Here is a 26,507-nt window from a genome sequence, read left to right as displayed (position 1 = left end):
AAGTGACCTTCTTTCCTCTTCTCTTGTTTTGCCCTTTTCCGTTGTCTTCTGATCTTTCTTGTCGACAAGTAAATTCTGTCATTCATGCCATGGCTCTCCAAATGCACATCCATCACATCGACGCTATCGACCAGCGTGCTACCAACCAGAGGCTCCAGGTTGAGCTCGACCGGGTCCGGGGCGAGCTCCAACACACCCGCAAGGGGAGCGGGTCTCAGGAGTTACTCGTCCATGACCAGGAAGCTCAAATCACTTGGCTTACTGAAGAGAGCGCACGCTACAAGGAGGAGTCATCGAGGATGGCGAGGAGAGGGAGCTTCTCAGGCAGCAGGTGCGAGACTTGGAGTCCACTCTTCTGAACCGGACCCGAAACTTCGATCAGATGGTGGAGGCTAAGCGAGAGAAAGCAATTTGGGATTTTAAAGACTCTCGAGAATTTCATGACCTCCAGGCGGAGTATGGTTCAGGTTCATACCGCTCGGGGTTTAAGCTCTTCCAGTGGCTGGTTCGGAAGAAGTTTTCCAGGCTCAACCTCCCGAGAATTTCATGACCTCCAGGCGGAGTATGGTTCGGGTTCATACCGCTCGGGGTTTAAGCTCTTCTGGTGGCTGGTTCAGAAGAAGTTTTCTGGGCTCAACCTTGGCGGCATTACCATGAAGGGTCTGTCTCCTAAGACAGCGGACCGGGCGGATGAAGAGGAGCCCAATTCTCCAGAGGATGAGGAGGCAGATTCTTGAGGTGGAGTTTCTCTGGGCTTCTGTGGCTTCCAGGTGCCATAAACCCGGTCTTTCACAAGTTTTCAGTTGGGCGGTTGTGCCCTACAGTGATGGGACCTTTCCCGAGCTGTTTAGCTCGGTTATTACACTTGTCATTTTTTTTTGAATGAATGAAAGTTTCTTCCTTCTGAGTATGATGGACTTCCTTTATTTTTACTAAAACAATCTCATCACTTGAACTGTTAAAGTTACATACTTGAAGTAGGGCTCTTTGGTAGGCGTTATCCCAATTTGTCACGTTTAAGGCCCGTGTTATATCACAGAGTGATTACAACGTATGCCCGAGCTAAGCATTAGTTGGCTATTTCTCAGTTCGGCTAACGTATCGGGATGAACTATGCTTCGCGGGGTTTAAACCTGAGCTACTTACGCTTTTAATATTTCATACCTTGCTTTTGCCACTAAAGTGTCTTTTCTTCACGCTGAGGTCTTTGTTAGCTCGGTGTTTTGGCCCTTAGGCTTTGGGAGGGACTCGTAGTCCGCTCTTGGATTTTTTCCCAGGCCGAAGTGGCAACTGGGGTCTTCTTGTGCCGAGGTCATGTTAGCTTGGTATTATGGCCCTTAGGCTTTGGGAGGGACCCGTAGTCCGCTTGATTTTTATAGGTAATATTGCCTCAGGTTGACAATATTCCATGCTCGAGGTATTTGTTTCCCTTCAAGGGTCTCAAGCTCATACATTCCTTCCCCGAGCACTCGTTTCACTCGGTAAAGACCTTCCTAGTTGGATCCGAGCTTGCCAGCACCAGGCTCAGGCACCATAACTTTACGAAGGGCCAGGTCGCCAACATGGAGGTTTCGCCTCTTGACCCTAGCATTATAGTACCAAGCTATTCTTTGCTGGTAGGCTGCGGTCCTAATGTACACGAGGTCCCTCACTTCGTCAAGTAGGTACTTCGATCTCTGCTGGAATCACTACTTCAGTGCCGTAGGTGAGATTGAAAGGTGTTTCTCCCGTGGCGGTCTTCTCTGTGGTTCGGTAGGCCCATAAGACACTAGGTAGTTCATCTGCCCACAATCCTTTAGCTCGGTCCAACCATGCTTTTAGTCCGCGAAGGATGGCTCTGCTTGTGACTTCTGCCTGACCATTTGGTTGAGGGTGCGCGACTGAAGTAAAGTTTTGTTGGATCCCCATGTCTCTGCACCAATCTTGAAATTTGATGTCCTCGAACTGTTTGTCATTGCCAGAAATCAATACCCGAGGTAGTCCAAAACGGCATACGATGCTCTTCCAAAAAAAGTTTGGGACATTTCGAGCTGTGATCGTCACGAGGGGCTCGACTTCTACCCACTTGGTAAAAAAGTCCACCGCCACTACTAAGAACTTTCTTCCACCCAATGCTGGCGGGAATTGCCCGAGTAGATCGATGCCCCACTGCGCAAAGGGCCACGGGCTGGTGTGGTACTTAAGATCGGCAGCGGGTTGCTGGTGAATATTGGCATGTCTCTGGCATTTTTCATATTTTCTGACGAGCTCGATAGTGTCTACCTTCATTGTTGGCCAATAGTACCCTTGTCGAAGTGCTTTCTAGGCAAGGGCCCTGCCCCCTAAGTGTCCACCGCACAGACCCTCATGGATGTTGCGGAGTACGAGCTCGGCTTCGGTGGGTCACAAGCAACGCAAATAGGGGAACGTGTAGGATCTCCTGTACAGCCGCTCGTCTATCACGACGTACTTGGCTGCCTGGCGCTGCACCCTTCTAGCTGCATTGCGATCTGCAGGGAAGTTCCTGTGTAGCAAGAAGCTTACAAGCGGGTCAATCCAGCTCGACTCTGCTTGAACGACGGGGGTGACCTCCTCTGCCCCCTGAGAATGCTAGGCCGAGACAGGTCCTCTATGTACACGGTTCTCATGGTGATGTCGCTAGTGCTGGCTAACTTGGACAGGGCGTCAGCCTTAGCGTTCTCCGACCTAGGGATCGGTCTAATGAAGTGTGATTGGAAGTTGAGTAGGACCTCTCTGACTTTGGCTAAGTAGGCGATCATGGTCGGCTCGCGAGCTTTGTACTCGCCGATGACTTGGTTGACCACAAGCTGGGGGTCGCTGCAGATAATGATGTGCTTGGCTTTTACTTCTCTGTCTAGAGTTAGTCCAGTTATCAACGCCTCATATTCTGCTTCATTGTTGGATGCCTCGAACTTGAAGCATAGCGAGTACTCCAGTTTTATGCCGCTTGGACCGTGTAGCACTATTTCGGCACCGTTGCCCTGTTGGTTTGAGGAGCCATCTACGTGAAGGATCCATGGATCCTCATCCCAGCTCGCGGTTGGCCGAGCTAGGAGAGGTGTCACACTGGCTATTACTTCATGGGGTTCGGACTCGACCGATCCGGGAGCTCTAGGCTCACCCGAGGTGGGAGCCTCACACTCAATCGGACTGTAAACTTCGGAGGTGAATGTGCATTCGGCTATGAAATCGGCTAAGGCTTGGGCCTTAATGGCAGTTCACGGCTTGTACTGGAGGTCGTACTCACTGAGCTCAATGGCCCACTTCGTCAATCGACTAGAGACCATGGGCTTAAGCAAGACTTGCCTCAGAGGTTTGTCGGTAAGGACGATAACAGTATGAGCTTGGAAGTACGGGCGGAGCTTCCGAGCTGCAATTATCAATGCATATGCTAGCTTCTCCATCTCCGAGTATCTCGTTTCTGCTCCTTGCAATACTTTACTAACATAATAGATGGGTCGTTGGACCCGATCTACTTCCTTTATTAGTACTGAACTGACCACTTCGTCACTTGCCGAGAGGTACAGTTCTAAAATGTCACCCTCCTCGGGCCGAGTTAAGATTGGCACACTAGCCAGGTAATTCTTGAGCTCGTCAAACGCGAGCTGACAGTCTTGGGTCCACTCAAACCATTTTCTCTTGACAGCTTTAAAGAACGGCAGATAGCGGTCCGCCGATTTGGACATGAAGCGACTCAGGGCGACTATGCGGCCATTCAGCCTCTGAACCTCCTTCAACTTACGGGGTGGTCTCATGTCTAAGATGGCTTTAACCTTATCCGGGTTGGCTTCAATGTCGCGCTGGTTAACGATGTATCCCAGGAATTTACCTGAGGTCACGCCGAACACACACTTGTTTGGATTTAATCTCATGTTAAACTTACTCAAAATTTCAAAAACAAAATGCAAGTCTTGTATTAATTCATATGAGAATTGAGTTTTGACGACCATGTCGTCTACATAGCATTCTACTTTTCTGCCGATTAATGACACAAACAATTTATTTACAAGTCTCTGAAAGGTTGCCCCTGTGTTTTTCAACCCGAAGGGCATAACCTTGTAATAGTAGAGGCCGAACTATGTGATGAAGACAGTATTTTCTTCGTCTGTCGGGTCCATCTTGATCTGGTTATAGCCCGAATAGGCGTCCAAGAAACTGAGCATTTAACCTTGTAACAGTAGAGGCCAAACTCTGTGATGAAGACAGTCTTTTCTTCGTCTGTCGAGTCCATCTTGATCTGGTTATAGCCCGAATAGGCGTCCAAGAAACTAAGCAACTCATGCCCTGAGGTCGCGTCCACCAGACGGTCGATTCGGGGGAGTGGGAAGCAGCCTTTCGGGCAAGCCTGGTTCAGGTCGGTGTAGTCGACACACATGCACCACTTGCCGTTGGCCTTCTTTACTAGGATGGGGTTGGCTACCCAGCTCGGATATTGGACTTCTCTTATGAAGTCCACCGCGAGGAGCTTCTTGACTTCCTCGTCGACCGCTTTCCACCATTCCGGGGCTAGGTTGTGTTTCTTCTATCTAACGGGCCTAACTACAAGATCAGTGTTCATCTTGTGAGTTATGAGTCCGAGGTCTATATCGGGCATTTCTGCCACGGACCATGCAAAAATATCTAAATTTTGAAGTAAAAAACTTACCAGTTCGGATCGTAGGGGCTCCTAGACGAAAACGTCGATCTGAAGCGTCCAAGTTGGGTCTGTTGTTGTTGTTGAGGTCGGGACCGAGACCGTTTCTTTCGTGGGTGCGGCTTCTCTTTGCCTTGCTCCGTGGGTCGTTCCAGTTCGAGGTCATCGGCCACCTTGGTTTTTCCCTTTAGGGTGGCAACGTAGCACTTGCGGGACTCGAGCTAGTCGCCCCGCGCTACTCCCACACTGAAATCTGTTGGAATTTCATAGCCAAGTGGTAAGTGGAAACCACTGCCCGTAGGACATGGGTGATCGGTTGACCTAATATGGCATTGTAGGGAGAGGGGGTCGCTACCACCAGGAAGTTGTGTTCGAATCTGACCACACAAGGCCACGTGCCGATCTCTACAGGTACTGTTATCTTCCCAAGGGGGCGGACTTCCTCTCTGCTGAAGCCCACTAAAGGGGTGTTCATAGGCCTCAGATCACTTTTCTGAAACTGAAGCTGGTCGAACGCAGCTTTAAAGAGGATGTCGGCCGAGCTACCTGAGTCCACGAGTACATGCCTGACCTCGAAGTCGTTGATCCTTAGCTTTATCACAAGTGCGTCATCATGGGGGTAGTAGATCCCTCGCACATCATCTTCTATGAAGAAAATTGGATCTCTCATCTTCGGCCGCTTTGGGGGGTTCTGCTCTTCCCAGGCGGCCTCACGAACTGACGTCCGAGCCGCTGCTAAGGTGCAACCCGCAACGATCGAACCTCCCACTATCATGTGGATGGTTCCTCGACCTAGCCTCTGCGGTTGTTCGGCCGGCCTACTGCTGGACTCCGGAGCGTCTCTGCCGTGCTCCCCTTGCCGACCTGCTCTATTACTATTATTATTATTATTATTATTATTATTATTTTGTACAAAGTTTCTCAAATATCCGCGATGAATGAGCTCCTCTATCTCATCACGGAGGTTTTTACAGCTTTCAGTACTATGACTGCGATCTTTGTGAAAACTACAATACAAACTCTTGTTTCTTTCATTGGGATCCCCCCTCAGACGGGGTGGCCACTTCACGTACAGGGGCATCCTTGATTGTCATCAGGATTTCAGCCCGCTTTGCGTTCAGTGGGGTGTAATCAGCTCGGTCTGGTGCAGGAGCTTGGAACAATTGACCCGGCTTTGCACTCCGAACTGTTTCCTTTTTTCTTCGGGTGTCTGTTTGACTGGATTGCTCTTCTCTTTTTCTTTTTTCTGGTGCGCCCTCCCCCTTCTGGTTGATCTCCTCTTCAGTGGCTATGAACTTATCTGCAAGCTTTAGAAACTCGGTTATGGTCGCTGGTTGGCTGATGACCATGTGCCACTTGAACTCTTTACGCTTCACATCCTTCTTGGCTGCTGCTAGGCGTACGGCGGGATCCAGGTGCGGTATCAACATACAAGCATCGTTTAACCGCTTGATATAACTCCTAATGGACTCTCCCTCCCTTTGTGCTATGTTGAAGATGCTTTCTTTAGTTCGCGGGTAGCGCTTGCTGGTGACGAAGTGCGACGTGAAGGCTTGTGTGAATTGCGCCAACTTTTTATTGACCTGGGCGCCAAGTTCCGGTACCACGTGCGGGCTACTCCCCTAAAAGTAGTGGAGAAGGCCACGCACATGCACGACTCGCTGGCTCGCGCTAGGTGTATCTGTGACTGAAAGACGTCTACATGATCATTCGGGTCGAACGACCCGTCGTACTTATCAAGAGGGGGGAACTTGAAATCCTTGGGCATTGGGACTGCCAGAAGTTCGGAAGACAGGGGGATAGAACTAAGAGAAGGGGAGCTTTGGCTTCGGCCGAGCCTACCTCTTCTTTGCCCATGAGCTCGGGCAAATCGCGGGTGACAGATTGGCGAGCTCGGCGTCGGCGCCTCTGCTTCCTGATGGGCTCGACTTTTATGCTACTCACTTTCGTGCTATCCAAGACAGTTTGCGCTGGGGGTAGCTCGGTCCGCTAGTGATGGCTACGGACAGAAGGAGCCTGCTTGCAGTCTGCTGCCAGGATTTCACTGGTTCTCTAGGATCGGGGTTCCAAGCTTCGACTATTGGGGCGACGTAGACCTGCCAAGCCAGGGTCCTCCTAACCTATCCGCCCGCGGCGAGATCGGGGTAGCCGGTCTCTCACGTCTGCCATGGGGGGAGGCCTAGTTTTTTGGGAGGTTTTGGGGGGCCTCTCCTCAGTCGGAGTGCTTGTTCTGGCGGCGAGATTTGGCTTGCTGTGAAGCTAGGTGCTGAGGCGAGAGCTGAGGCTGCTGAAGCTGAGGTTAGGGCATCTGGGGGAACTACTGCTGATATTGATACTGGGAGACCTGATGCAGTACGTGCTATTGATAGAGTTGAAGTTGTTGTAACTGTTGCATTTGAGCTTGCATGGCCCTCATGCACTGCACCAGGTCCTCTAGTTGGTTTGGGCCGGCCACTGGGGGCACGACCAAAGGTTCGGTGAGTGTTGTTCCGACTATAGCAGGAAGTGGGGCGATGACAAGTGTCATTGTGAGAGTCACGCTTAAGTTGGGGATTCCGTCTGCTGAGAGGGGGACGGTGAACTGTCCGATATAGACAGTAGGAAGCTGGGGGTGTTCCTTGAATCTATCTCCGTGCTTCGTCCTACGTTGCTAGAGAAGGCCATGAGCGTTGGATTGTTTCAAGGAAGAAGGAAGGACTGAAAAAGTTTAGAAAGAAAGGCTTTTTGAAGCGATTCCCACAGACGGCGCCAAATGATGTAGCGCGATCCGGGCACTCCTAGCTGACCGCTGACTGGCTCCTTGCTGGCAACGAGCGAGACCTGAGAAGATGAAAGGGAGGATTCCCGGGGATTTACCCAGTGGGAATACTCCGATGCTTAAGTTAGTACTGTGTATAGGAAGTAAAAGTCAAAACGAAGGCTAAGAGTGTAGGTCACGAAGTTTCTCCTATGCCCTGAGGGCTTTTATAGGGGCGCTCCTTGGGGGATCGGGCACAACCGCCACTGGATCCCCTGCCACAGCCGTTACATGCCAGGGCTGCGCAGGTGGCCATTGGGACATACTCCTTACCCGGGCGAGTGACACGTCTCCAAAGTGACAGGCATGCCTCCACCTACTGAGAGACGTGGGTGCAGACTGTCGAAAGGACAGGGACTACGCCGTCAGTAGAGGATATGGCGCAGTCTGATTGGTACGGCCTATCAGATAGAAGCTTCCTGCGAAATGCTCGTGCGACCCATTCGCGAGCTAGGAATACTTCAGAAGTACCCTTGGTAGAATTATTTTTCGGGATGACTTGTCTGCTTGGGAGTTCGAGCGAGTTGGTTTTCATAGCTTGCGAGCTGAAGTTGCCTTGGAATATTCCTTTGGGGGTAGCTCGGGGAACCCGGAGCTCGCGTCGTGGCGAGCTGCTTTAGGGGCTTGTTACTTAGCTATACCGGACCACAATGTTGAGCTGTCGCTTACGTCGGGTCAGTGTCTACGTGTCGCTGTTCCATAGATCGGGTCAAATCACCCTTCATCACTATCGAAGGTGGAGTCAGAAATTTTTTATAAGGGGGCCAAAACCTAAATATTGGGGTGGAGAATGTGGGGCATGGAGAAAATATATTTGAAAGAGTGGGGATTTATGGGGGGGCATGACTACCCAGGTAATCATAACGAAATCACAAAAACTTATCCTTGTTTATAGTCATGGGAGAACTAGTCTTCTATGTCTAAATTTGCACTATCAAAATTGGTCAGGAGGCTGAGAAGAGAGTTACTCTATGGGTTCGTTTGGTTCGCAGCCAGAATTGGAATCAGAATGGTCCATACCCATAATATGTTTGGTTCAAATAGGAATAGGAATGGGAATTAAAATCAGCAGGAATGGGATTTCATTCCCAATGGAGGGGCAGGAAATGGCCATTCCCTCAAATGGGGGAATGTTATTCTAGCAGGAATGGAAATGGGATTCCATTTCCGCCCAACCAAACAGTTGGAATCAAACGGGGCCTATGTATAGGTGTAATGCGGGTTGCATTGTCCTACTGATTTTTTACATATGAAATAATAAAATGAAATTGAAAAAATTACAACATAATTGGAATGAAAGAGTACAATAAAATTAAAAATAAAAATTTACAATGAAATTGAAAAAAAATCACAAATGACTTGGATTGCAATTTACAAATAAAATTGAAAATCAAAATTTACAACAATAATAAAAATTCTGTATAATTATTGGGTCTTCGAGTTAGCAATTCCTCCTTAACCATTGTTTGGATCTTCCGGTGTTCCATTGGATGAAGTGCCATATCCTCAATCTTGTAGTTTATTCTCTCCATGTAGCCAATCTTTGAGAGGCATGTACACATTTTTAGTGTTTCATCCATCATGCAGCTTCTTTTATCATCTAATACCTTATTACCAACAGCAAAATAAGACTTTGATGCCATTGTGGACACTTGAGGGGCAATTTAATTTTTTAATATTTTTTTTATAAAAATTTCTTTCACTTGACAAAAATGCCCCCAAATTAGATGTTTGTAAATATTGGGCAGCATTTTGAGGATTTAGGGCCTCCAAAGGCTAACTAAAAAAAGCCACAGACTAATTGTTATATAGCTGCTCATTTAGAGCCCCCTAAGGCTACAACCATTTGGAAGGGGGAGGGGCCCCTCTCTAATGCATGGGCCGTACCGGCACAGCCTGAATTACCCCTAGGCCCAGCCTGGCCCAGTGGTGCAAGCAGTGCTTGGCATGGCACAGCACTGTAGCCCATGGGTCATGTTAAGTACAACCCACGTCGTGTCGGACGGAGCCAGCTATGGGTGGCCCAACTGCCCATAATATCTCAATAGAGGCGAGTTTCGATATCAAGCTTGAACATGCATATAGAGAAAGCAAATGAGGTTGAGAGTTGACTAGCGAATATAGCTAGCTCACTAGTCACAACATTTACAATAATGCTTTGCCTTACCAAACCGTGCATAAATTAGAGTTGGTCCGGACCGGAATCGGGTTGGCCCCGACCAATGACCAAGTTCTAGAAGGCTAACGTACAGCAAGGATTCTGATTTCTGGATTCGTAATACATGGTTCACACTTCACAGGAAACTGTAGGAAGTAGGAACGAAGAGGTGGAGCCATAAAAAAATCAGAAGTCAGTAAGGTTTCCACCGAGTCGTGAAGGTGAGATTCGTGGTTCTTCTGTTAGCGGAATCTTCTTTTTTTCTTAACTTTGTTTCTGATCTTCTGTTAGACTTGTTATAGAAGGAAAAACCTGTTTGAATTTTAGGGATTTATAGCAAGCTATGCAATATGAGTATGTGATCGATTAACTCGAGACTTACTAATTCTCTGCAACAAGATTCATTGAAGTAGCTGCTTTTTTTATGATAATGGAGTCCGTTTCGTTGGACATTATGTATTTTAATTGATTTTATCTGGTTTTAGTTAGAATAATTATATGGAGTTTCCAGGAGGATGGAATTTCCAAGGCAACCAAGAACTCTCATCAGAGGAACTCGATGATTGTTTTATTTCTTTCTGTTCGATATGGTTATAGAAATTCAAATTCTAAGAGTTCTTGTTTGCAATGCTGAACCCGCGAGCCTCTTCAAATGGTCCGGAGTTGGTCGTTCTCAATTTCTGGTTAATCTCGGATTTGGGACTTCGATCTTTATGAATTGGCTTGAATATCCTTGAGTAGTGAGGAATTATGCATTGGTTTGATGTTGTCAGGGAATTGTTTGTTGGTTCGATATTGTTATGCAGTTATGCTGCCGTGTTCTATTGTGCCTTCTTTGAGGAATTAATGGTTGGTCCCCCCGTACCTAAATGAAAGCACCATGAATAGAGAGGCTAATCGTTTCTGGTAACCATGTCATAAATATGCTAAGGAGCCTAGTACACTGGATAGATTATTAAGTATCCTGATTAGTTTTGATGACTGACCCTTTGAAATCCAAATTGAAGAGATAGTGGGATCAATAAAGGATTCTTACAATGTAGTGCTATAAAACTCAGATGATCGAGAGGGGAAATGGGGAGGTCAGAATTTGTACATGTAAAGGAAAGTTTTTCCCATTATTTGTTTGGCTGGTGGAGTTAGCAGCAATGTGAAAAAAAAAAATGATAGCCAGCAAGTACTTTTAGCCGCATCCACCTGATCTGGAGTTTTCTTTACTGTATGTTTTAACACGGTTGGCTTTTGAAGGAAAAAATGGAGAAAATGGATAGCTTGCCTTGTTTCTTCATTTGCAACCACATGCAATGGAAAAAATGATAGCTAGCAAGTACTTTTAGCTACATCCACCTGAGCTGGAGTTTTATTTATTTTGGACTATTGCCCCGATGGCTAAGCCAAAGTAGAGGAGATAATGCATTTCTTGTTGTGTCTCATTAGCAACGCAATTTTTTATGTTTGAATAAATTATTTACTTGCTAGTTTTTCGTAGTTTGTGGTGCATAGCCCAAGATGATCTGTTATCACTCTTTCTTTTCATTATTGTGGCAAAGGCTCTAAGTATATTTCTAGTAAGGTTGTGGAGGGTGGAGTTCAGAGTTTGATTTTGTTATATGTGGCTTTGGTGATAAGAAAAGGTAGAGTGGAATTGGCTTGAGATTTGGTGCTTCATCCGTGATAACTTTCTCAATTGACCATCTTGTAAACTGAATTGTTTTATCATATGCGGGCTGGGTTTGTGATTCAGTTCAGAGTTCAGAGGTTGATGTTTGTCATTTGTGGCTTGGGTTGTTTCACTTTTTAAGGTTCTTATGATTGACCATCTTATAAACTGAATTATGATTTGATAAATGTTGGTTTTCCCTTGCAATTGTATAATTGATAAATCATCTTTTACTACACCTTATTTATAGGAAATATGGGAGCTGTGTTCTGTCTCTTTTGGAATTGAGTGTCATTCCAGCTCTTTAATAAAACTGATCTGTGTACTTGGCACTTGGAAGTAGAAAACTGAGAAATCTTCAGCTTGTGAAGCACTCCATCCAAGTCTTGTGAAGTAGTGACCAGTATTAGTTTGGAGACAAGACAGTTACTTGTCTAGTCTTACTTTCATAATATTTGAAAGGGTTTCAGCTTTTACATCATTTTGTCCAGATTTTGGTTCAATTGTTGATGGTGTTTTCTGATTTTGACATAGCTTTTCTTTATTAGTGATATATCTTTTTCACTCCTCTAAGGTCTTATGATTTTTGCATGGTTTGTTGACTAACCTACCCTTGATAATGTACACTTTTTTTCTGACCAGAAAGAGGAAAAATGAATCTGCTGAAGATATATTTCAATTTTCCAAGAATTCCTGTCAATAGGTCCCATTATAATTACTCAAACATCTACAAGACATGCCTCTGAAACTTTATAAGATATTATGTTTTTTTTTTTTATTAATACTGTATAAGATATTATGTTCTTACAATTTTTAAGCACATAGCTTGATCATGAGATGAAGAAACCTTATCCACAGGAATGTCATCTTGTAAGAGCTTGTATAATGGGGCTAGATTGTAGGAATCGGGTTATGTAAGAGGTACCTATGATCTTAGAGATCCCAACAATATAAAACTGCCTTGGTGTTTGGTTGAAAATCTTATTAATCTTGACAGGTTTTAGTAGTCGACCCTGACAGCAGTAATCTTGTGTATTTAATCAGAAAAGAAAGGTAAAAGAAGAAGAAAGAAAGTTCAAAGTAGCAGAAGAGTGGTAAAAGAGAGAGAAAAAAGAATCATGGCTGTTAGTTAGTCAGTCCATTCTCATTCATCTAACAAATAAAGGTGTAATTACAAATATGACCCCTATGTGGTGGCTGTAAATAATAAGACATGAAAAAAAGCAAGTAGGCCCATTAAGTCAATGGGTTGGTATGCCCGGTTGAGATTAATTTCATGGTGAAAGACATTAAATCAAATGTTTGATTGGAATGTTGAAGACCTTTCTCAGTCAGTTACCTTAGGAGTAATGCCACTATGGAATTTTCAGTTATTTACATCCTTCGAATTCGATGATGGTATAAACTACTTTACTTTTAGCTCAATATTCTAGGGAAGACAGTAAAATAATCGGCCAGACAACTTTAAATTGATTGAAAATTACCCATAAAAGTAACAATTTACCAATAAAAATTAACAATTATGAGAAAAAAGTCTCTAATAAAATGGTTTAAGATTGTTTATTTTCCTTTTTGTTTTTTGATTGGTATTTTTTGGCCTTTTTGTTCCTCTTAAAAAGCTTAATGTGTATTTGTTCAAAAGGTATGGTAGCAGACACAAGTAGCCTGTATAAGCCAGGAGCTGTACAGAAGAAGCTCTAATATCTAAAGGTCAAAAGTGCATGCGAAAGGGTACTATATATACAATGTATTAGAGCTAAACAAGAAGTCAACATATGGTAATTTGCTGACTCTTTTTCATAAGACCAGTTATGAAGAAGTTGTGCCAATAGCTTTTCTAAGAGTTGCCTCCAGTGGTTCTTTTTTATTAAAACCATGGGTATTCCTTTCTTCCCAATTAGCCAGATCCTCAGAAAGGGAATATCAAACTATTTTCAAATATTTGATCCTAAAGATCAATAGATCATTGAACTATTCCTAGCTATCTGTTGGGTCTAATCACACGTGTTACCATTCAGTTTTACATTTGGACTAATCAGCTTGTGTGCATTATCATACCTTTTAGAAACTCTCTTTACCTCCTAGAATAAGCTCAATTACGAAAAGCATATTGACTCCTTTATTTTGCAACCTGAAAACTGATACAATTTTAGTTGCAACTCCCTTTTATAATATCCTTCACTAGGCACAATTGTTCTCTAATTAACAGGTTTATATAGCAAGACTTCAATCACGATTTTGGTTGTTATTGTTGTTGTTGCCTTTTCAGGTCTTTCACAAGTTTGGGCACTGGTTCAGTAAAGGTTAGGCAGGCTATACTGACATGGGAAACACATCTGCAAAGCCTGCAAAGCCAGAAAAGGAAGAGATTCTAGTGAAAGTTGTGCCTCCACTTGACCGAGCACTCGTCAAGTGGCTTGCTCGAGATCTTGAGAGAATCCATGGCTATGCTCCTAGAAACCCTCGTACTGTGAAGCCACCAGAACATTATATTGAGTACATGCGCTTGAATGGATGGTTGGATCTAGACCTGGATGATCCTCACCTGGCTCACTTATTCAAGTAGAAGGCCTTTGTTTTGTATATCATCACAGGAAATTTAATTCCATCTCTGTATATCAGGACCTACTTGGCAGAATCTTTTAATTCAAATTTGGTGAAGAGCATGTGCATGATTAGTTATAGTCATTTGGTATTTGGGTATGCTGTTAAGTATGCTGCCTTTTCTAGGATTGCCAGCCTTAAGAGGGTGTTCTTCAATGTGAACTGTTTTTCTTGTTGTGAGTTGCAAAAAACAAAGTAAAATAATCTGGTTTGAAAATAAATTGTTTCTTAAAATAAAAAACATGAATAACATCTTGGTCGTAAATGTGTTTTTTGTTTCTTAAACTGAAACAAAAAAATGAGCTAATGAATTTTGGGTTTTTGTTTTAAATCATACGATATGAACCTGGCATCTTTCATTGCGGCAGCCCGGTAGGAACAGGGCACATGCCGTCGCCTGTCCAATTTAGAAAGCTGGCATCTTTCATTTGATTATCCCGGAAAGCGTGAAGATATGAACCAAGGGCGGGCTGTCTCCAAGAGACCAAGACTCATTTGTATTGCAAAAAATAAAAAACTCATTTGTATGATGTATTGTATTGCTTTGAGTGGGGTAGGTTCCAATCCATCGAGTTTGAGTTCGAGGCTGTTGCCACTCAGTAGTCGCATTATTAGCCTGTGCAAATCACAAACCCACAAACCCAGTATATACAGCTAGATCTCAGGACCTCTAAAATATCATCATATCAGATGGATTAGACGTTTAACATCGTGATGTTTGCTACTTTGCTGAGCCTGAGACTTGAAATTCTAAATGTCTTTTTTTTTTCTTTTTTTTTTGTAACTCTAATAAGATTTGATTAATCAAAGGAAAACTTCCAGAACTTCTAGAAAGAAGAAACGAAAAAAACAAACAAGCGCTGATACGGAATCTAAAGGAGACTAATTCTTTTAAAGGGCCCGCCTGGAAGGGCTTCAACAATCAACATTGATCCGAAAATAGCTTTACTGTAGATCAAGTTTGCAGTTCATTCAAGCCTATTTTTCGCTTTCCGGATTTTTCACTAAATCCGACTTTATAGTTCTACTGTATATCAATTTTGCGGTTCATTCAAGCCTATTTTGGCTTTCCACGTTTTTCACCAAACACGACTTTTATAGCGTTCCATATGAAGCCTAATTTACATACACCAGAATCTATAGCAGGAAGGCCCTCCCAAACAGTCGCAAAATGTTAAGTTGGGAAGAACAAAACTGAATGTATTCAATCCAGGGTTTGACACTTTGACAACCCCCAATCTAGCTGTTCTTTGTTGCCCTTGACCTTGGAAGGAGCGACGACAAGCCTATTGGCAGGCCGTTTGGTTGTACTTTCCAACCAGCTGTAATTAGGGATTTAGGGGTCTTGGGTCCATGAATCCAAAGCTGAAAACTCCCCTAATACCAAAGCTGGTTTCCTTATTTTCCTGGTTGGGTCTTGGCGTTGGTCTATTGGTCATAAGGAGCATTTCTTGTATCTGATGGTGCAGTACTGTTACTACTAATAATAGATGAAACCTTAAACTTTTTTGTTATTTTTCCTTGGCGCATGAAAGTAATGAGATTGGCACTGAAATAATATAAGAGAAGCAAAAGAATGTGCTCTGAATGGTGCAGTACTGTTACTACTGTAATAATAGATGAAACCTTAAACTTTTTTGTTGTTTTTCCTTGGCGCATGAAAGTAATGAGATTGGCACTGAAATAATAGAAGAGAAACAAAAGAATGTGCTCTGAATGAGGGGAATGTCCCTTGCATTTTTTTCCAGACCTCTAGTCTACTCTTAACACGAATACAAAACTCTGCTGGACCCCTCCGAATGGCATAAGATGATATGATGAAGCGCCTTTTTTCCTTATATTGCTGCAAAGTACTCTTTGCTGAGCTTGGGGTCTGGTTTCATGGATTTCTCTCCAGGCTTCCACCCAGCTGGGCATACCTCATCTGGGTTCTCTTGGACATATTGTAATGCCTGTGAAGTGATGAAAGAGAAAAAGCATCATTATTGATTACTAACATTAAATCATGTAGAGCAACAAATGGTATGCTCCCCTATTTCTTGCTTTTCATATTTAAAGTATAACATTAAAAATCACCTGGAGTGTTCTCATTGTCTCATCAACACTTCGGCCAATGGCTAGATTATTAATGGTGGAGTGCTGAATAATTCCTTCCTTGTCAATGATGAATAATCCTCTCAATGCAACTCCCTGTAGAAAGAAAAGTTAATGCTAAGATGAAAACTAACTTTTCTAATGGCAAAAAACCATATAAAGAGCATCAACTTCAATTATGATGTTGTCCGCTCCCTTTAATGCACAATATTCTCGGATTCACCAAGTAGTTTCTAGACAAGGCTCCTTTCTTATAGATAAAAAACTGGAGGAGCTTTGGATTAGAAGTAGGTTTTGAAATGTTGGCAATCTACTGAACCAGACTAGGTTCAGGTTAGGCCCCAAATGGATTGTTGTAAAGGCATTGGACTGGAAGCCAAAAAGTGGCCTGAAAGCAAGGTCTGCCTGTAAGCAGGGTTTTATGTGAAAAAAGCATGGTCTTGTGAGATATTTCTAATTTCCCCTATTGCCATTCAGGGATTTGATACACTACCATGTCACTAGAACCGCTATGTGGTGTCACTTATCCTTTTTACAGACAACCAGATTACTTCTGCATGCATTTGGAGACAAACATACCTGGTCTGGAATCAGTACACCATAAGATTTTGAAATTGATTTAGTCACATCAGAAATCAATGGATACTTCAGATCACCAAGTCCACCTGACTTCCTGTCTGTTTGGACCCATGCAAGATGCGAAAACTACAAGAAGTTTAACATATGACCATCAGAATGTAAGAAATAGAGATTCCCACTTTCCAGCTTGAAGAACAATCCTAGAAAGAAAACAATATTCAGTCATGTATCTGGGATTTTATCTGACCCAGTAAAGGCTTTATGAAACCATTGAATTCTCAAGCAAGTACCGCAAAATGAAAATCCCCAATAATATCAGAGCCAACATGTTGAGACAAATGGACTACAGATTTTTTTTTCCTTTTTCTATATACAGTATTTTTTTTTAATTTCCTTTGAAGGGCTACACAACAGGGGATAGCCTATTAGCCCATCCCAAACCCAGGTGCAGGCAGGATTCAATCCCAAGTCTCCACTGCGACCAGAAGGAGACCTTACCAACCCGCTGGTTGGTACCTTGCTTTTCTATATACAGTATTTTGCAAATGACATATGTAATTAAATAATAATTTTAAGGAATAAAGAAAAGAACAATATACAACTAGAGGGTAGCACAATATTATATGCTACACTTAATTATGTGGAAATATGGTAGTTGGTACTCTCTAAAATCAGAACCTAGGTAAGTATGCGTGTAAAATAAGAAAAAGAAGCCAAAAGCCTAGATGCTGAGAAAAAAATACTAACCCCTCTAAAGCAAGCTGCTCTCAGTTATCCAGGCCATAAGAGGGGCAGACTAGATAAAGGCCTAACTTCTGGCATTTTTTGTACGAACCACGAAGTGACCATTCTAGTTTTATATAATAAGAATATATGCAGCTACACTCAGCCCAGTAGGCTATGCTAAATGGACATCACAACATGGGTGGGTACTATACCCATTACCACATGTGGAAACTAACACCAACCAGGCACTTTAGGGGACTCCTCTTTGTGACATCTGTAATATGTATTAAAGAACATCAAAGTATTAGGGTAAAACTTTGACATAACTGGTAAATTTGTAATACATAATAATTTAGCATAATCAAAATTTGTTTGCTTAGTGTTATTTGCACTGATTTATGCATCTGCATTTAATTTTTTCTCCTCGGCAATTATCAAAGCCATGTCATTAAAAAATGTAAATTAAAACTTAAGTATCAGTTATGTCCACAAATCCTTTTCCTATTCAGGCTTCCTGAGTCTGGCCCCCATTACTCGCGTCAGGTTCTGGCACTCATACCAGTATCCATGTAACATAAAAGAGGAGCACAACATCCTGGAGTATTAGGTTGAAATATTCTACAAGATGTTCTATAGGTAAGGCATACTTTACTTTTCTTCACATCCCCATGGATATTTTCTCAGTTTAATACAAGCAACACTTTACCATTTTTAATATAAATACATTTGTGTGCATGAAGTAAGAAAAAGAAGCCAAAAACATTAAAATAATCTAAAGTCTACATGTAAAGAATGATGCCAACCCCTCAAAAAAGTATTACCCTATCCTGGTCTTCAGTTATCCAGGGTCATTGGAAAGAAAACTGGATACAAATCTGACCTTCAACATTTTTTGCAAGAAGTGACAAAGTAGCCACTCTAATTTTACATAATAAGCAGATATGAAGCAACAAAGAGTAGGAATTCTTTTTATCATAAACATATATCAATTGATAAGGGCATTGTTTTTGCATATGAGCCCATTGATAAAATCTTGGCCTGAGAGCAGACACTTTGTGACAAAAGACTGCCAAAGGTTTGACCAACATCCAGTCAATCCCTCTCAAGACCCCAGATGGTTGGGACCATGGACCACCATTGAATAATGGCCCTTCTGTCTTAATGAAGGCATGTACAAAATTACCAAAACAAAAATATATTATAATTAAGCTTCTTACAGGTTTAAAGGGTAATCAATCTACTATCAAGCAGTTCACGGAGAGAAATCATCAATGGTTGACTTTGGTGCAGATCAACTAGTTGATCTCCTCATCTCCATTATAGAAACCTTACAATGCCTTTTTTCTTTAAGCAAACAGTATAGAAATCTTTTCATGTCACATAATATATACTATACAATCATACAATGCATCAAGAAAATGACATGCTTAGAAGACGATGATATCAAAATACTTAAGTAAATTCCTTTTTCAGGGGTAAGGGTGTGCAGGACCACTTACTACACTGTCAATGGAAACACCCAGTATTTCAGTGTTTAGCTTCTCAAAATCTGCATATCTATCACTGAAAGCAGTGATCTCTGCAAGAAATGAAGAAAAGGGAAGGATGTAAAAAAAAAAGGCAATGCCCAAGACAATCCCTCCAATAAGAATTTCCTTTTGGGTGTGAAACTCACCAGTTGGGCATACGAATGTAAAATCCAAAGGATAGAAAAATAGAATCACATATTTCTTCCCAATATAATCAGACAATTTCACCTGTAATGAGGAACCCTGGTTAGGAATAAAATTAAGTACGAATATATGCAGTACTTATGTATTTCAATGATTGTTTACACTGAACCTTCTGTACCAACCATGTTCCAATTTTTCTAGAATGAGATTAATTTCAAATAACTATAAAATCAACAGTCATGTATGTGTATCACATAATCAGTATGGACATTATTAAATGATCTAGCACAATTATTATATGCTTAGCTGCTGCTACACTGTCAAATGCCACTTACGGCACCTTGGATCAATCATCCAAAATGAGGGAGAACCAAAGAAGATGTTGCCCATAGAATTAAAGCAAGGTTATTAAAGTTGAGTAATGCATCTAGTGTGCTGCGTGACCAATGTGTGCAATAAAGACAAAAAGGGAAATTATATAAGAAAGTTACAAGACTAGCATTGCCATTTAGAATGAAGTGTTGGACAATCAATGAACATGTTCAAAAGCTGAGTATAGCTGAGATTAGTATGTGGAGATGGAAGAATGTAAGATTAAACTACCTAGAATCAGAAATGAGAGCATCAGACAGAACTTTGGAGTAGCTCCAACTAGTGACAAGATAAAAGGAAAGTCAACTGAGATGGCTTGTCATGTACATAGATAAATAACCACTTCACCAATTAGAATGAGTAATTTGGTAAATAAATGGCTCTAAAAGAGCAATAAGAAGGCCAACTAGAAATGTGGCCTGAAGTGCTAAAAAATGATTAAGGGTTTACAGTTCCAAGGAAAACATGGTTCTTGATAGGACAAAATGGAGGGACAAGATACGTATAGCTGACAAGTCACAACAAATAATTTGGATTAAGGCTGAATTTAGTTAATTTGACCTGCCATGCTGTCGAATGGGTATTTTTATATGTAGGAAACATAAGAAAAAGACCCCAAAAAGTAAAAAAAGGAATTCTAAATCAAAGCACAGACAAGAATAAAAATCTAGATAGAGCACCTTGTCTCAAACTTGACAAGGAAATGATCAGGTAAAGAAAATGATTTGTTCATTATGTAACCTATGACTAGGAAAATGGTCATTGCAGGTTATCAATTTTCTTACAAAGATCACTCCTGATCAACTCCAAGCATTTGCTCCTATAACATACCTTGATGAACTCCTGATCAAAGACGGCTTCTGCTTCAAAATCAGGTGCCAGATTTCCAACCAATGGAAGTTCACTCTGTGCAAAGGAAAGGAAGGCAAATCATACATCAAAGAAAAAAGTAAACAAGGAAAAAAACGTATAAATTGTAAAGCATAAAGAAAAATTGTGAAATCGATAGACATAAACAACAAACAACTAAAGGATGCATTTAGTGCCTATCATTTAGTTGAGCATGCCTCTACAGATATGAAGAGGTTTGTGGTTTTCTTATTTCTTCTTTTTTGGGCACTTAGAGAATTAAGTGCAGTATTTTTTGTAGAGACAATTCATAATGTTAAGGTGATACAATTGCTCTTGGGTTATTGTAATCATGTTTGAAATGAATCTCCAAGGATAGAAATCAGTTTTCTGGTGGGCTAACTATAAAGAGGGTTAAGCAGGATGCAGTATGGTAGGTATACATTGCCATAAAGTGTTTTGTATCATTTTGATGCTTGTATTGAGTTCGGATCTAGTGGGTACACTCAGTGAGCACACTGAATAAGCATGCAATCAGTATGTGACAACTGTCCTGCAAGTGTGCCTCCCAGAAAACTCATGCAATGACTTAAACATGGTGCTGAACTTGCACATTGACTGTGTGCTGCTCATCGAGTGTGCCTACCAGATCCAGACAGTTTGTACAGCTTTGGATTGCCTTGTAGCTTTTATTTTGATATTCAATGTACCATCTCTTTCGAATTGTAATACTTATAAGCATACTAACTACCAAGAATAACATGACAAAAAGATACTAGTTACATAAGCCCTTAAAACTTCTAGCTGAATATTTTAAATAAAAAAAAAAAAAGCAAATTCAATGTTTGTTTGATGGAAAATCAGGGATTTTTCAAAGGGTGGCTTTTCTCCTAATTTATGGCATTGAATACTACCCGAGTAAGTCAACAAAGTAGAAAATCTTATTTGATATAAAAAGAAATCATCCAAACACGTAAATTTAACCACAGAATTTCAACTGGAAATGCCAAACTTGATGAAAGCGAAATGAAAATTAACCAAATTCAATGTTTGTTTGATGGACGCTCAGCACTTCTTCAAACGATAGCTTTTCTCCTAATTTACGGCAACAGAGAACTACCCAATCAAATCGAGAAAGTAGACAATCATATTTGATATAAAATAAAAACATTCAAACACATAAGCCTAACCGCAGGATTTCACCTAGAAAATGCCAAATTTGACGAAAACGAAATAAAAGCCAACTAGACCAGCATCCAATCCAGAAGAACAGTGATAACGATAGCGATAGCATATTCACTAGAGTTTGAAAAACATCAATTCAGCAAGAACAAATCACATTAAAAACGAAAAGCTAACAGGATACACATGTTAACATGGAACAATAACAGTCAGTCCATCTTCACTTAAGCTCGCGACAATCTATTTCATCAAGACAAAGGAAAAATTACAAGCACAAAACCCAATAGAATACACACTATAACATAGATTATTAATAACTGACTCATCCTCATCTGAGTTCCAAAACAGCCTTCAACCAACCAGCACTGAACCGAAAGCAGATTTCCCGGAACATAGTAATTCTTCCAACAAAATAAAAATTAACCAAAACCAGTGATAAAAAAAATAACCATAACTATAAATAGCAAGCTTGTCTTACAGAAGCATTGACGACGAAGTTCCTCCTCGAAGAAGAGCTGCGAGTAGAGAACGGTCGAGATACGCGGGATTGGAAAGGTTTCCTGAGACCATTGAAACTCTTAGCAATTGTTAGGGTCTGGGAGAATGGCTTCGAAGGGGAAATAGATGCCAGGGGCATCTTAGATTTGCAGGAGAAGGCGCTAGGGTTTGAAGAGAGAATGGCAGGAGCTGAGCAGGCCATGGCGTCTGTTGGAAGTTGGAACTCTCTCCCTCTCGTCTCAGCTAGCCACTCCACTCAGTCACAGAGGCACGGTCTCTTTGGTGGAGAAAAGACAGACGAGTGGATAAGTAGAGCGTTTCGACGCGTGTAAATATCACAGTTCACACAACTCCACCGATCGCGGAGTGAAGATTCCGGCCGGGTCCCATAACCCGGCTCGGAAATTTTCGGGACCGGGCAGCCATTTTCCTTTTAGGCCCGACACGGACCGGAACTGCCTGCAAATAATTCAAGCCTGAATGTTATGGGGGATATTCTAGATGTGCGGCATGTCATGTTCTCAGCGTTCGCACGGTTTTTCTGGGATCACATTTAACTGAATGACTTCTCTGTCTTTTTCCTTCTTTTCCATACCTTTTCCTTCGAATCAAACATAACTTTAAGGTTTACTTTAATTGCATTGCCATTTTATTTGCACTAGTGGCTTGGTTTGGAATGAGTTTAGTTGTATAAATAAAAATTTATAAAATGCAAAACTTTATATATATTATTTTGCATGTATTTGTATCGTATATATTTGTATTTGTACTCTTTTTAGATTGAGCGAGTATAAATGTAGGAAAGTACAGGTAAAAAATAAACATTTTGAGTTATGTTTTACTTTATTTTGTTTTGGGTTTTATTTTATTTCATTTGTATTGAAATCAAACAAAATAAGATAAAATTAACAAAAGGAAAAAAGAAAACAGAATTTGCACCCAAACCATTTGCACCAACATAAGCTAAAAGATATATAAAGTATTATACTTGTTAGTAATGTTGCTTTGATTCTTTTTTTAATTTATAAATCATCAACGTTTTAAAAAATGACCTGAAAATTGAATCATTCTGGGCATTGGTTTCCAGGTCAATAGTCTGATCATCCGGTTCGAATGGACGGCTCATTCTGACAACAAAATTAAAAAATAAAAAGGTCAAAAAACGTTGAATGAATAGATAGGTCAATGGTCCGATCACCCGGATCAACGATTTATTGACTTTTTCAACGGTTTTTTATCAAATTCTGGGTTTTGAGTAAAATTGAACTAGTTGCCTGGACGGTTCCCGAGTCAAATGATCCGACCATCTGGGTCAACAGCAATTCAAAAACGTTGTAAATCATCAAAAAAGCTGGCATACCATAGCAACAATTAACAAAGTAACAAGTATGCTTATCGGCACCTCCCACTGCACTCTAATAATGAAGTTGATGTCGTTGAAATAAACATGTTGGAGCAAATTCCGGGAGAGGATTGTGACTTCTAACCAGCTTTGTGAAAGAACAAATATATACATGTTGTATTGGCAAATTTGGGTTTTGATATCAGTATTGGGCAGGCCACAGGCTCGATTCCATCTTAAGATTGGACTGGCTCTAACTTGACGCAAATCCATCTGATTTGTGCCCCTGCTTTATTAATTGAGTAAAAAGGATTAATAAATATTTAAGAGGAATGAAGAGATTTAATGGAAGGAGGGGGATTCTACAAACATTAACTATAAAGGGGTAGGGTTAAGAATGTTTGCTTGTAGTGCAAATAAATTTTCATTTATGCAAATTTAAGATAGTACAAATGATTTGAGTGCAAATTCTGATAAAACTTACCTTATATTTGATTGCAATACAAATGAAATAAATAAGACCTCAAACAGAATCAAGTAAAACCCAAAATAAAATTAAACCAGAATTTGAATTCTTTTCATTTGTACTCTGGTACATTTGTACTAATTCAAATAAGATTGCACTGCAACCAAATACAACCTTAAGAGGGTTTTTTGCCCCTTCTCAAGTTCTCTTAGAGGTATTTTGTATATTAATAAAGAAACCTTAATCGAAATGGCTGAGGTTATAATACTCATCATTGTAAAAGTCACATATATGTGCCACCTCATCCTCCCTTTAATATTATTTTAAAATTTTATCAATATTATTTATCATTTATTTAATTATTTTATTTTATCATTTCTTAAAAGTTTATATTTTTATTATTTTATAATATTTTCTATGATATAATTTATTGTTATTTAAATAAAAGTTTGAGCAATTTTGTAAAATGCATATTTTTCAGACGTCATAACATTCAGTAATCAGTACAACTCCATTTCATTCAGATGTTTCTAAAAAGCAAAAAACAAAAAAAAACAAAAAACAAATTTAGATTGCTTTAAGAGCTTTTTCAAAGCTTATTTTCCTTTTAGACTCCAGATTTAACGAATACCACCTAGATTGAACTTAAACATCCCACAACCTAACCCAGGCTATTTAAGTATTGAACTTAATCTAGTTTTCTTCTAGTTTCCTTTAGTTTAGTTTTATTCTTGTTGTGTGGCTTATTGGTAGCTTCTTTCCTGTTTGTATCTCTTTAAAAGTCTTTTGGAAGATTTTGTCGTGTCTCTCCATCTTAATGTAGCAGTTCTTATTAGCAGCTATTATTTTCTTTTTTTTGTTTTTCTCTCGACATTTGGACACTGCATCTCTTATCAAGTAAAAGCTTTTTCATCATTATTTTCCTTTTGTTCGATCTCTTGAAATTCTCCTCTTCTATTTTCCTTTTCTCCTTCCTCTATATTTTTTATTTTCTTCTCTTATTTTCTCTCTCTTCCCTCTCCTCTGTGTTTCTGATCATCATAGATGGCTTAGAAGCTCTCAGTGAAGCTTTCCAAAACATGCTTCAGGAAACAATCTTCCTGGAATAGAGATGATAGGGGTGTCAATGGTATTCAAAAATCCAATTTTGAATTTGATATTCGACACAATCGAATCGAATTCGGATAATTCAAATATCTAATCAGTCAAATTCGGATATCCTATTCTTATCGAATAGTTAATCGTATTCGAATTTGGATATAACCTAATTCAATTCGATAAATATCCGAATTCAATCGATTATTTAATTTTTATATACAATATATAAAATATTTTATATAATTTATATATAATAATTAAGTTATATAAATAATTTATATATTTATATACTTTATATCAATAAAATATTTATTTTATATATTTATAATTATCTAAAATAATTAATTAATCGAATTCGAATCGAATCGAATATTCAAATATTTAATTGGATTTGAATTCAGATATTAATTTTCAATATCCATCAGATATCGAATTTTCTAATCGGATTCAAATTCAAATATTGCCTAATCCGATTCGAATTCAATATGTTTACACCCCTAAGAGTTGATAGATATGCTACCCCACATGCCTGAAAATCTCCAAGAGAAATGACATTTTTCTTTCATCTACAAGTTATTTCCACGGTTAACTGATCAATTTTCTAAACTAGAGCAAGGCCATTATAACCTGTGGAACCTAGGTCTGAACCACCTTCTTATTTCTCCTTTCCAACAAGGTCATTTTAGATTACGCTTTAGGCTAGAAGATAATTTTATTTGTATTAGAGATAATGGGCCATGGATGCTTAATGGTCAATGGATTATTTGAAGCCTTGGGTCCTAGGACATCCCCAATATGAATAGAATCTTCATCAAATTGAACTTTGTGTTCAACTTCATGGTCTTCCCTATGAAATTCTTTCAGAAAATATCGGTCATCCTATTTTTGAAAGAATTGGACCTATTCATTCAGTCTCTGTTATTCAAAATTATATAGGAGCAAAAGTTTGCATCTCTATAGACCAACCTCTCAAAACAAGATGTTTCTTTAGTATGCATAACTAGATCACTTTCTAGTATGAAGATCTCTCGGTGACCTGTTTTATCTATGGTCGAATAGGTCATCTTTTCCTCCAATGCTCTCAGCCCTTACCACTTATTACAGGGCAATCTTTTGATCAATATTTCATGAGAAGAGTGATGCACCTCCCTAGTACTTAGCTGAGAGCTAAACTGACCATGCGATGTAACTAGAAGCAACCGGTTTTTCAAGATTTTGTGCAACTTCCTGTTCAAACTGATAACCTCCAAGCTCCTCCAATGACCAATCAACCTCAAACTCCCCATGTCCAACACTCCACCCCGCCTATGATAGTGTTGCTAACCTTACTATGGGCACCTCAACTCAATCCACTTCTGATCTGGGAACTAGTCACTTACCCACAATTAGAGTCTCTCCTCAAACTTTGTAGTTGGCTACCCGCACACAGGATACTCTCAACCGTCTACTTTTCTCAAACACTCTAAGAGCTTCTTCTTCTAGAGGAAAACGTCCCCATGTAGACCTCCTTGCAGGTCTAGATATTGAAGATACTCCAAACTTGACTACTCAAGTTTGGAGATTACCACTTTTTCAGTTGTTCAACATGCAAACTCCAACACTTGAAATGATAACTCTGAGCACATGCATGCACCGGTTAGTTTCCTAATCTTCCTATATTTTCATTTTTTTAATGGTAAGGGCAGTGGTGGCTGGCCCTCAACAGCCACACCACTGCCAATGTTAGTCCTAAGTTGTAACTACCGAGGCGCTGCTCGTCCTAAGGCAATTCAAGGG

The 26,507-nt window shown here is 40.6% G+C and overlaps 2 protein-coding genes across 4 annotated transcripts; one reads left to right on the top strand and one right to left on the bottom strand.

Moving 5' to 3' along the window:
• Positions 1-9,671: 9,671 nt before the first annotated feature.
• Positions 9,672-13,936, top strand: LOC148847556 (aspartyl/glutamyl-tRNA (Asn/Gln) amidotransferase subunit B). 3 transcript variants are annotated; one of them, XM_088950768.1, is made up of 2 exons: positions 9,672-9,809; positions 13,518-13,936. In XM_088950768.1, exon 2 carries the CDS (start codon positions 13,572-13,574, stop codon positions 13,812-13,814), a length of 243 nt encoding a protein of 80 aa, XP_088806894.1. In that variant the 5' UTR covers positions 9,672-9,809; positions 13,518-13,571; the 3' UTR covers positions 13,815-13,936. The 3 variants fall into 3 exon arrangements, with proteins under 3 accessions (XP_088806894.1, XP_088806896.1, XP_088806895.1); XM_088950770.1 differs by lacking the exon at positions 9,672-9,809 and adding an exon at positions 9,821-9,942; XM_088950769.1 differs by lacking the exon at positions 9,672-9,809 and adding an exon at positions 12,889-13,026.
• A 1,495-nt stretch (positions 13,937-15,431) lies between these two features.
• On the bottom strand, positions 15,432-22,262 carry LOC148847555 (2-Cys peroxiredoxin BAS1, chloroplastic-like). The gene is made up of 7 exons (XM_088949552.1): positions 21,806-22,262; positions 20,128-20,202; positions 18,927-19,008; positions 18,751-18,830; positions 16,526-16,651; positions 15,929-16,042; positions 15,432-15,804 (listed from the first exon to the last, which is right to left on the bottom strand). The coding sequence occupies exons 1-7, from the start codon at positions 22,025-22,027 to the stop codon at positions 15,688-15,690; spliced, it is 816 nt and encodes a 271-aa protein (XP_088805678.1). The 5' UTR covers positions 22,028-22,262; the 3' UTR covers positions 15,432-15,687.
• Between the last annotated feature and the right edge of the window lie 4,245 nt (positions 22,263-26,507).

This window comes from Nelumbo lutea, chromosome 6, assembly GCF_056320005.1.
Source record: "Nelumbo lutea isolate HS-2025 chromosome 6, American lotus-T2T, whole genome shotgun sequence".
Taxonomy (NCBI): domain Eukaryota; kingdom Viridiplantae; phylum Streptophyta; class Magnoliopsida; order Proteales; family Nelumbonaceae; genus Nelumbo; species Nelumbo lutea.
The sequence above is the reverse complement of the archived record's forward strand: the minus strand, read 5'-3'. Positions and strand labels throughout refer to the sequence as shown.